This window comes from Astyanax mexicanus, chromosome 14 (genome assembly GCF_023375975.1).
Source record: "Astyanax mexicanus isolate ESR-SI-001 chromosome 14, AstMex3_surface, whole genome shotgun sequence".
In the NCBI taxonomy this organism is placed as follows: Eukaryota; Metazoa; Chordata; class Actinopteri; order Characiformes; family Acestrorhamphidae; genus Astyanax; species Astyanax mexicanus.
In genome coordinates this window covers 6,534,991-6,547,753 of record NC_064421.1, presented here as the reverse complement: position 1 = coordinate 6,547,753, position 12,763 = coordinate 6,534,991, and the positions used below count along the sequence as shown (strand labels likewise).

The following is a 12,763-nucleotide window of genomic DNA, read 5'->3' as shown; positions in this document are numbered from 1 at the left end:
ATATTATATTTACAGTAAATATTTTGTCTCAAACCATCATTGATAATGTACTTCTAACCTCGTTTCGTTTCTCCTCTACTCCTCTATCCCATTATTCCCTTTGACTTCCTTAAGGCCCTATCTAAAGATGTTTTTTACCTTTTAACTTCTATTACTTTTGTACTTCACTATTGTAAGTCGCTTTGGACAAAAGCGTCTGCCAAATGTAAATGTAATGTAATGTAATGTAATGATAGTCGTATTATTACACTTAATGTAAAGTAAATTACAATCGTTCACTTTTAATGTGGGCAATGAAAGATTCACCTTTGGATATACAATGTATTATAATGGAACTTATGACTCTGGTATGACTGAAACCAGAAGGCCACGGGAGTCACGCCCCCTATTAAAAACAGATCGTGGCCATTGGTTGAGGTTGCGTCAAACGCTTTACAACGCCCACTATGCTAAACGGAGCTCAGCGATTGGCTGGGTGTGGTTTCCATGGGCGTTGATTTCCGGTATGCAGCGGGTGGAATTTCAGGTTCCTGGTCGCTGTGGTGGTGGTTGTTGGGCTGTTGGGGGTTTCTCTGGGAGGGCAGATCGTGTTATTGCCCGGTTACCGCTCTACCTATCGCCCACCATCGCCCCCGCTTCCCGCACGCGCTTCATGTATGTGATCGCATGCGCTTTGGGTCGAAGACAAGCATGACGGAGAGCTCAGCGATCAGGGAGGCGAACGGCGGTCCGGGGCACGGCGCGGCGAACGGGCTGAAAGTGGGGAGGAACGGCTGGGTGAAGAACCAGAAGCACCACCACAAGAAGCCCAGCAGCTACGCGGAGGAGAAGGTGAGCAGGCTGGATACCTGGATAAGTGTGTGTGGGTCCTCAAACATGTAGCTTTATGTTTATAGATAGGTTTACTAACTAGCTTAGCGGTGTTTAGCCTGGATAGCTAACTAGCTAAACACACTTCCTAGTTACCAGAGTTTCAGTTAACCTACCCTATAGGAGTGGGCAATATTATATCGTATACAATATATCGTGACACAGAAATATCGTGATATTAAAAATCCATATCGTAATTAAAAGTAGTCTATTATTATTTACTGTGAAGCTTTAGGTGTATTTATTGTATAATTTTGCCACATTATGATTATTCTGTTATACTATTATACTATATTCCTGAAATGAATGGATTATTTTAGTTTTCCTATATCGCCAAGTATAACGTTATCGCAAAAATACCCTGAAATATCATGATATTATTTTAGAGCCATATCGCCCACCCCTACTACCCTACTTACCTAACTAACTCAATAATACAGTATAATACAGTATAGCTAATTAATCACTAATCCACTTCACCTATGTAACTACAGTTATAGCTACACTTCTCTTAACTCCTGCTAGAGATCTTCCTGGTTATCAGAGTTTCAGTTAACATACCCTACTTACCTAACTAACTTAATAATACAGTATAGCTAATTAATCACTAATCCATTTGTCCTATATAACAGTTACTGGTAGAAGGCTGTTCCTGAAGAACAGAAGTTCAGAAATAAGAAACTATTTCTATAATCCTTAAACACAGATCTCTAGCAGGAGTTAAGAGAAGTGTAGCTATAACTGTAGTTTTATAGGAAAAGTGGATTAGTGATCAATTAGCCATACTATATTACTAGAAACATCAGTTAGAATGCTAATCCTGAAGAACAGAAGTTCAGAAATTGGAAATTATTAATGTATTCCTTAAACACAGACCTCTAGCAGGAGTTAACCCAGAAGTAAACCACCTGTAAAAGTTTATTTTCACCTATATTGCTAGTTTACTAACTAACTAACTTGGTTGGAAAAATCTACTTGAAGGCTGTTCCTGAAGATCTGAAGTTTAGAAATAGCACATTATTCCTATAATCAAACACAGATCTCTGTTTACAGGACCTAAAACAGAAGTTAAACCACCTGTAATAGCCCATTTTTTTTTACCTATATAGCTAGTTTACTAACTAACTAGGTAAGAAAATATGTTAAAAGGCTGTTCCTGAAGAACAGAAGTTCAGAAAGAAGAAACAATTCCTTTAATCCTTAAACATAGATAATATTACTGCAGTTATATAGGAGAAGTGGATTAGTGATTAATTAGCTATACTGTGTCACTGGTATTAGATTTTTGTTTAAGGATTAAATGAATAGTTTCTTGTTTCTGAACTTCTGTTCTTCAGGAGCAGCTTTCTAACTGATATTTCTAACCTAGTTAGTTAGTTAACTAGCTATATAGATGATAATAAGCTTTTACAGGTGGTTTAATTTCTGGGTTAAGTCCTGTTAACAGAGATCTGTGTTTGATAAGGGAATAGTTTACGCTTTTTGAACTTCTGTCCGACCTCAGTTACCTAGCTAACTAGATAACAAGATAAATAACTGTAAAACAAGTTAAATAACTGTAAGATATATCTTCTAAATACATACAAAAGAAACATCTTAGCTAGCTCTCCACCACCAGTTCTCCTCATCTGTTTCAGAACCTCCTACGGTTGGGTGAGGGGGTGTTCAGGAGGGAGTTCAGAAGCCATTCAAACATTAGTGTAAGATCTGCTTTCTCCTCCCATCTAGATGGGTGGGTCAGGTGTGTGTGTGTGTGTGTGTATGTTTGATCAGGGTTGGGAAAGAACAAGTACGCAAGGTGAGAGATACAGTATCCAGAAGGAGGGTTGGGCACCACCCTCTCTCCCTAGACCAAACACTGAACACTGTACACTATACATATTTTATAACCAGGATGATTTTGTTGACACAACATGGAAAATAAAATTTCAAGGAGTGAGCATATGCCAAAATTACACCACTCTATTAAACCTGAGATCAAAGGAATTAAAAATACGCAAAACTAACACAACTCCCTGTTAGATTTGACTTACCACCTACTTTTGCTCTAAACATATATGAAAACTGCAACAAAATTAAAATGGATCACATTGTGAAATGGAAGTGCTGGATTGATTTGAGCAGGATGCTTTTCCAGGTCATTAAATTAGAGGAAGCCTAAAGGATGGTTTATAGTTCAGCATGTTGTTTTTTTTTTAGCTTTTTTGATTATAAAGCCCAGGGGTCTCTTTCCCACATTCAGATTTCTTAAACCAGGATGACACAATTTTTACACAATTTGGGAAACTATACTTGAGAACAAGGGAATCAAAAATTACACAAACCCAAAACTACCATAACTAACATACGGGTAGACAAAAATAAATGGCACCTGCTATTTTCCTCAAAATATATATAAAACTGCATCAAAACTAAAAGGAAAGTTTGAGTTTGAAATGGAAGTGCATGGTTGCCGTTAGCAGGATGTTTTTCCAGGTCGTCAAAGGGGAGGAACCCTAAAGGATGGTTTAGGAAGGATACCTATGTGTCGAGTCAGCATGTTATCTATAGTGTAGCCTGTGCATGAGGCCTAAACCGCTGTGTGCGTTTATGCTTGTGTGTTTAAACCGCAAACATTTGAATGTGTAGGCAGGTACATGTGGACCAATCACAGCTACTGCACCTGTGACACCGTAGTACGTAAATACATTTCTGGGGAGGTGCATGTCATAACATGTACGTTAAATAGAGTAAAAAATATTGTAATACTGAAGATATTAGAACGCAGTAAATCGATTTCTGAAAATTAACTTTGCATAGCTAAATTGTTCAGTCTCCCTTTGATTCACCCATTTAAAACTCTGTTGCATTGCTTAACACCTGAACTGCAGGTGTAAAAGTTGTCTATAGACATGGGCTAGGGGTAGTCTGTTTCTTCTATTGTCTGTTTTAATCAGCTGTATCTATCACATGGTGTTAAAACATGTTTGTCCAGCTTGGCAGGGCTGTTGGGTAGCTTTCTGAAGTAGGCCTGAGGTAAGGCAGTGGCTTTGTTTATATTAACTGCTACTGTTGGGCATAAGGACTTGGTCACTCATGCATGTTTGGCAGTATCTCATTAATATTTATAAGAAGATTTAAACTTGTATTAGCAAGACAGAATTACAAATTTGTGCTGAATAATTAAAAAAGATAAATATTGATATATTCGCCTAATATTGCAGCTAAAATATGTATAAAATTTAATTTCAAAAAATAAATTTAATGGGTTGTTTGTGTAAATAGGGTTGGAATAGTTTTAGAAACATGATAATTAAAGGGGCATCATGACTACTTTACTTTATTTCACAACTCAAACAACGTAATCCAGTGCAGTTTGATGAGTCATTTAAATATAAATATATTACTTATTATATATAGGCCTGTCACAGAAATGACATCAATAATCAACCTAGCTTACAATGAGTAGATATAACCTCTTTCATTTTAGCTGGCCTTAATATTGCTTATTTGAATAAATGAGTGTGGACTTCTTTTTAAAATGTATTGTATTTTAAGCATTTTATATTATAATTGTTATATCTAAATATTTGTAATAAATGTATTGTATTTATATATTGCTCTTTTAATGTCAGTGGCATTAAATAGTCCTTTAAATGACAATAAATTAATTTATCGCAATTAATTCTGGTACAATATATGCTCTGCTTTACATTTCTACTATGTCCTAACTCTATATTTTCTGTTGATAAGAGCATTAGCCAAACATAACTGTAAATGTTTTTATTCATCATATAATTCCACAAATACATTCCTTTACACCAGGGTTCTTCATTTCCCAGAGGGCTGGTATCCAGCACAGTTTGGTGATACCTCTGATCAAACACACCTGGTTTAGCTGAACTAATTATCACCAGGTTTAGTAGATGTGTGTGATCAGGGGATCGTCAAACTATAATAAAAACTGACTCAGTATAAAAAAAGACATAAAAATTGAAGTTTCATTCCATAACTGGGCAAACTACACCAATAAAAGAGATTTATTTGATAGTCATATCTGTCACATATAATAATAATAGTATTTCTATAATAAATGGCTATATATGAGTTTATATGTAGAAGTAGGTTGTAACTAAAATTGTATTTGTTTCATTATCCATATAGTAGTTGTAAAAATATATATATTGCATTGAGAAGATGCGTACAAATATTAAATGAGTACAAATATTGGAAGCTGATGTTCATTAATGAATAATGAATCATGAATAGCACTGTATTTTGGTTTTTATTCATTTCACTACCTTTAAAGATCTATAGAGATGTTATATTCCTCTGTAATGCTAGTTTAATTTGGTTTAAGGTGAAATCCATGAATTTCTTGTCCATATCTGCTTGCGAAGATATTAACAATCTCTAAAAGTGAGTGTTTCTTTGCGTTGTAACTGATCAGGAGACTGACTGCAGTTCACACAGGCGTCTCTTTGCCCTAGTCTGGTATTTGTTAGGGGCATGACTTGTCACGTGTGACTGTGAGACATGTGGTTTTACATTACTGGCTTAATTTGAATGGAAAGACACGTGCCATTGTTTTGTGCTTATACCTTACACATGTTTAACCAGCGCGTGAATTCAGATTTCACAGAAAGCTGCAGTAATTAAATACGCAGAGTAGAGTAGAGAGCTGAGATTCTTGTGCAGGGTATATACGGCTGGATTAATCAGTAAAGTTTTACTAGATGGCAGGCCATATTGCTGCTCCATTGACTTTTGAACCACTTGAGAAGCTGCTTGTGCTTTGTAGTAGGGCTGGGCGATATGACAATCTCGTATGAAAAAATCGTATTGATATGCTTAAGAGAAATATCAATATTTTATATAAAAAAGAATGTAAAAGTATTGCTTTCTTTTGTTGTAGTTGTACTAAAAACACAGCATGCTGTACCCTAGAGCTGGGCATCATTTTAATATTGTAATTTTTTTTTGGATCATGATAAATGTTCTTTTGTGATTAATTAATACTCACCTTGGAATATATATTTCAGATTTTATCTGTGCTTAAAAAAAATAATAATTTTCATCTTGTTTAACTGGGTGACGTGTAGCACAATTTGCACAATTTAAAGAGGAATTAAACAAAAATCACTGTATTTTAAATAACTGTAGTATTTAATTAGCTACTAATGCATTTTGTCTGTCTGAAAATATGATGAAGGTTTATATATTTTTATCATATCCACCAATGCTTTTGTATATTTAAATAGTAATTAACTAACCATGAATGATGAAATAAAGCCAACACATTGCTACCTATAAATGCAAAATGTTTTAAAAGCATAATTTGAACAAGACTATTCTCTGTTGGGTGTCATTACGCTAGAAATTAATCTATTTTCATTAGGGTTGCACTATATTAGGAACAAATATTATAACATAAAAGTAATAACAATACATTTAGCTAAAAGTTAGTGATCTAAAAGATAATGTCATAATATTAATAATGCAATAATCTGTGTATCAATAATTGCACTATATTAATTGATATTGGGTAGACTCCATCTGTAATCTGGTAGATATTAAATGTAAAATATTACCAGTGCTATTTTTTTTGTATAAAGCAGCAAGAAAGCTTTAAAAATGTAACGTTGCATGAAATATAGCAAATCCTACAATGAGACTATTGTGCGTGTACTAGTGATTGACTGCTATTGTTTTTTTAATTGCCAATGCTGATGCCGATATTTAGAGATCGCAAGTGACCGATGGCCGATATATAAAGCCAGTATTGAATTTTTGTCACAACTGATTTTAGCATGGATTTTTTCCCCATTTATTCACAATAATAATGATACACATTTTAGCTATCTGAAATCACACTATTAAAATAGTTTAGTACTTTGAACTGACTTTAATTCCAATGGCTCAAACATTGTATATTTGAGACACTTTAGAAAAGACACTGTAAGAAAAGAAGAGGCAATGAAACCTCTTTTACAGTTTATTTAAAACAAACACAGAATATGGGTAAAATACTGACATCTCAAAATTACAACGTTATCTTACCTCAGACAATCAGTGACATTACAGGAGCAGAGCCTGAGGCATTAATTAAATAATCGCCCTTGTCCGCACAAAAATCGGCCAGAAATTACCGATTATCAAAAAATTGGCAATAATCAACCTGATTAATCGGCTGGCTGATATATTGATTGATCGCTAGTGTAGTATATATTGTGCAGTAGCCCTAATTTCCATGTCCCATCCACATGGAGCAGATGTGATATATACATTTTAAATACATATCAATATTTATGATTCATTTGCCATGTGTTTCTGTTATCACACAAGTTAAAGAATGTTGCAGGTCACGTTCAGTTCAGTGGTCTGGAAAACAGATAAAATTCCTGTTTAAAATGTTTGAAATGTTTGGTCTACAGGTTCACCACAGCGCGTGCAATGGAGGATTATATAGCAGGCCGTTTTATGAGTCGTTTGAAGAGACGCCCATGTTGGTTGCTGTGCTCACGTACATGGGCTACGGCATCCTCACCATCTTCGGCTACCTGAGGGACTTTATGAGGCAGTGGAAGATCGAAAAATGTCACATCGCCAGAGAAAGAGAGGAACAGAAGGTACATGTCATATATTTCCCTACTTTTTTTTTACTTTTAATGAAAGTTATTTTGAAGAATTTTATGTGGACACAGTGTAAATAACAACTGTTAGATTAATATGTTAAAAGTAAAAAGAAAAATGGGAACATAGAGATACACTTTGTCCAAATACTAGTGCATTTCAGAAAATTAGATTACCTTTGAGAAGTTACTTTAGTTCAAAACGTGAAACTCATCTATTATATAGATGTATTACACACAGAGTGATCTATTTTAAGTGTTTATTTTTTATTTTTTGTTGATGATTATGTCTAACAGCCAATGAAAATCCCCAAAAAAGTATCTTATAAATTATAAATTTTAATATGATATAAGATGAATTGGTACTTTTGGCAGTGTGCCAAGTCCTGCTGGAAAATGAAATCCGCATCTCCATAAAAGTTGTCAGCAGAGGGAAGCATGAAGTGCTGTGGAGCAGTGGAACAGTACGTATCCCTAGTACTTTTGGGATAAGTAAGAGGATCAATTTAATTTTTTTTTTTTTATTAAGTGCAATCAAATCCTCACAGCAATGCTTCAAAATCTAGTAGAAAGCCTTCCCTGAACAGTAGAGACACTTAAAAAACAGTAGGATAATCTCTATTTAATACCCTACATTTTACGAGTAACAATAACTAAATGAATATATGTCCCAATATATTATCCATATACTGTACAAGGCTTTTGAGTGGCAGTGCTGTTATACACTATTGCCTGTATTTAAAAGAAATGTACATTTTACTACATATTATCTTTTAAAGTCATAGTACATCAAAGAAAACAACAAAGAAGTCCATGACTCTTTATTTGTTTTGTTATAAGGTGTGAGAACATTGTGTAATAAAAATGTAATGCCAGTAAATTATTATATTATTTTCAAGAGGAAGGGGAGGAAAAAGGAAATGTGTAAGAGGAAGGATGCTGGACTGCGTATTTCTTTTCACTGTGTATTAATATTTAAAAGGATCAAAGTTTCCATTTATGTTGTTCTACATTTTTTTTGATTAATTCTTTTTTTTCCTTATACTTTTGACCCAGAAACTGCACTAAACAATAGACATATTGTTAAATGACTGAACATATGATCTCTTATTTTTTTCCTTCCTTCTTAAGGATTTTGTCCCACTTTATCAAGACTTTGAGAACTTCTACACACGAAACTTGTACATGAGGATTCGGGACAACTGGAACAGGCCCATATGCAGCGTTCCCGGGGACAAAATGGACCTTGTGGAAAGGGTTTCTTATGACTACAACTGGACCTTCGGGTAAGTACAGTGTAAACATAACCTCAAAAGTTATAGATAAAAGCCCAAAACAACAGAATAATAGATAATAAATTAATAATAAAATAAAAGATTGAGACTTGTTATTGTATATATTTCAAATAAGAGCATTTTCATAAAGTTTCTGACTTTTTTTTTGGTACTTAAGTTTGTCTGTGAGCTGTCTGAGAGGAGAACCTCTCCTAACCAGAAGATCTCTAAAAAAAAAAACATAGAACATTTTGAAGTGACTCCATCAGCCCCCCCATTGTTCAGTGTTTTGATTCACTCGATTCCTAAAAAGCAGAAGAAACAGGAAAACAAGGTGTTTAAAATTTTTTGAGACATTTGAACTTTAAAATCTGCTGATATTTGGTGAATTATCATGTGATCTGTGTGGTGTTTGGACACTTTAAGGAACTTATACTAAAGGGTTGACAGTAGAGTTGACTTATACAGTGAATCTGTTCACGATTAAAGGGCAAATTTGAATCTGTGATTGGATGAGGAGCTCTACTTAGACACTGGTCTATACTTCAGAATGCTCGTTTTTGTGCTGAAAACTGTGAAACAAAAGCAGTAAGCAAGTCCCAGAAAGTTACTTCAAAAGAAACTATGAATGAGAGTTATAATTGAGTGTTTTCTACGTTTGATTAAACACAAATCCTCACCAGAAAGCAATAATGCTGCAGTTTTTAAAAACTGTGGGATTTCTTTCAAGCTTAAGCTATATACAGCTCTGGAAAAAATAAGAGACCACTTCAGTTTCGGAATCAGTTTCTCTGATTTTTCTATTTATAGGTTTATGTTTGAGTAAAATGAACATTGTTGTTTTATTCTTATAAACTACGGACAACATTTCTCCCAAATTCCAAATAAAAATATCATAAAATGTCATTTAGAGCATTTATTTGCAGAAAATGAGAAATGGCTGAGATACACAAAAAGATACAGAGCTTTCAGACCTCAAATAATGCAAAGAAAACAAGTTCATATTCATAAAGTTTTAAGAGTTCAGGAATCAATATTTGGTGGAATAACCCTGAATTTTTTTTAATCACAGTTTTCATGCATCTTGGCATGTTCTCCTTCACCAGTCTTACACACTGCTTTTGGATAACTTTTATGCTACTCGCTCCTGGTGCAAAATTTCAAGCAGTTCAGTTTGGTTTGATGGCTTGTGATCCTCTTTCTTCCTCTTGATTATATTCTAGAGGTTTTCAATTTGGTAAAATCAAAGAAATTCGTTGTTTTTGAGTGTTTTAAAGTATTTTATTCCAGAGCTGCATGGTTTATGGTGATGTGTTGGGGCGATATTTATATCAAACACAGTGCCTGATGCCGATTGGGTTAAAGTACCAGTACTAAATAAATGGGGTATTGTACTGTTTTGAAACTTATTTGAGGTTGTAGAAGAGGCCTACAGGTTCTACTGGATCCTGTGACTTCTATAAAAGGCTTTCTTTTTTTAACCTTCACGATAAGAGGCAGTGTAAATCAAACTGCACTCTGGGTCACTTTCGAATCTGTGTTTAAACATGCTTTGGGTTTATGAGCACCGTAAATGTCAGAGGCAGCGTTTGCTTTAGTATCTGGAGCTGCAAGGTTGGTTTGGCTGTGCAAATGTGACTTTCATGCGTGATTGCCTAACATTGGGCTTTTCTCTCGCAGCTACACGGGCAGAGTGGTGAAAGACGTGATCAACATGGGCTCGTATAATTACCTGGGCTTTGCTGAGAACACTGGCTCGTGTGCTGAGGCAGCGGCAGAAGTCACTGTGAAATACGGGGTCGGAGTGAGCAGCACCAGACAGGAGATGGGTATGTGCTGAATAGAGGCGGCCTGATTTTGCTTTTTCTTTATTTTATACAAACACTGAAATCACTGGTATCAGTCAATACCAGTCCTGTATTTCTTCTTTTTTAAACTATAAAGCTGTGAAATGAGGGCTGTGTCCCAATTGCATATAATGAATAATTACTAATACTAACCAGATTTTGTGTGTGTTATTTGTAGTATAGTTTAAAATGTCAATGTTAAGTATACACTATGATTCCTTAGTGCAACCAGAAATGGAAAGGGTGGAGCTACTTACATCTGGAAAAAAAAATTAGACTAGTATTATTATGATTAGTAGTATTAGTATGTAGTATGCATTTGGAACACAGCCAATCTCTTTGCATAGTATTGTCGGCGCATAAAAGTAGGTTATCATGCTCACACTACCCAAACAATCCACTACTCCACAGAAAGAAACACACAGATAACAAGCTAGGTTAGATACACTATATGGGCAAAAGTATTGAGAAACCTGCTCATTCATTGTTTCTTAAAAAAAAAAAAAAAAAAAGAGTGTCCTGCTTTTGTTGGAGTAACTGTCTCTACTGACCAAGGAAGGGATTTCTACTAGGATAGCAGAGGAGAACCATGAAGATTTTATTACATTCAGTGACAGGTGTTAGTAAGATCAGCTCATCCCCAGCTCATCCCAAAAGTTGTGCATGTTCACAAACATTTGACATAAAATAGTTATAATGTTATCAATCAAAATATTACATTACGTATTTTAGAGCTTTTGTACATGTACTGCTAATAATAATTATTATAAAGGTACTACAAATGGTTCTTTGAGTTATAACAGAAGCAGTCCCTTTGCAAGTCCTAAAGACACCCTTTTCCCTGACTACATTTGCCACTTTTGAAGCTCCCCAGTTGACTGACATGGTGATCCACCAACCAAAGCAACCAAAATTCCTTTAAGGTCAATCCTCACCAGCACCCTATCAACCCTCCTTCTCTTGAAGCGTTAACAGCGTGCTGATATTCTCTATACTAAGCAATACAAAAACTCCCAGTCATATTACATGCCGTAGGCAGTCTCCTCATAAACTGCATGTAGCTGTTTTTACTACACACAAATTCTCCATCTAAAAGAGTTTTAATCTTTTATCAATGAGTTCCCTCCCACAGTCCAAAAGCATTGTAATCCATGGGTCCAGACTAACACAGTCACACTATACTGGTGCCGATTATCACAATGTGGATCACAAAGTTTTTGAACTGTGGAAGGAAACCCTTGTCAAGTAGATGTAAGCTCCACCCAGATTTGAACCCAGGACCCTAGTGCTAAGAGGCAGATGTGCTAATCAGCAAGCCACCCTACTGCCCTAGTATATATATATATATATATATATATATATATATATATATATATATATATATATATATATATATATATATATATATATATATATATATATGTAGTTTTGGCTCATTATGGAACCAGTAATGTTTTTTTATGGCAGTGGTTCCCAACACTGGTCCTGGAGGACCCCCTGTTCTGCAAATTTGAGTGAAATACCTTGCTGCCAAAACACCTGGTCCTGTTAATCGCCCATTAACAAGCCATTCCTCAGTTAAAGGTATAGTGCTTTAGAGCAGGGGGTCTTCCAAGACCACCAGAGTGGGGAACCACTGTTCTGTAGCATCACTCCATTACTCAAAGGAGCACTTGTTGCACTTTTATTTCTTTCAAGAGACGTAGTGGATGTGCTCTCACAGGAATTCAAACCTCAAACCTTGTGATACATCTCTCTCTATCTCTATCTCTCTCTTTTTCTCTCTTTCATTTTTGTTTAAATATCCTCTTTCGTATGAAATACTAGTCCAGAGTGATTGCAGTCTAAGAGCTAATGGCTTTTTAAGGTATTAAGCTGAAGCTCTGTAGGGCAATTGTTCTTGGAAAGCACAGCCTAGTATATACAAACCCTGGTAGACCCTCTGTAGCAGTTGTTTATATTACAGTGATTGGTGTCCATTGGTGTGTGTTTGCTGACTGCTCGGTCCGTTTGTTTAGGAAACCTGGACAGACATGAAGAGATGGAGAAGCTGGTAGCCAGGTTTCTGGGTGTGGAATCGGCCATGGCGTTCGGAATGGGTTTTGCAACCAATTCCATGAACATTCCAGCGTTAACTGGCAAGGTACTGTACAAGGATGCA

General features: G+C 35.4%; 1 protein-coding gene across 1 annotated transcript in view; it reads left to right on the top strand.

Moving 5' to 3' along the window:
* Positions 1–520: 520 nt before the first annotated feature.
* sptlc2a (serine palmitoyltransferase, long chain base subunit 2a) overlaps positions 521–12,763 on the top strand; it is a 50,152-nt gene continuing 37,909 nt past the window's right edge. The window contains exons 1-5 of the mRNA XM_049463641.1: positions 521–831; positions 7,284–7,478; positions 8,613–8,767; positions 10,436–10,584; positions 12,621–12,745. Coding sequence (XP_049319598.1) covers positions 667–831; positions 7,284–7,478; positions 8,613–8,767; positions 10,436–10,584; positions 12,621–12,745 — 789 coding nt within the window. The 5' untranslated portion in view covers positions 521–666. The remainder of the gene's footprint in view (positions 832–7,283; positions 7,479–8,612; positions 8,768–10,435; positions 10,585–12,620; positions 12,746–12,763) is intronic.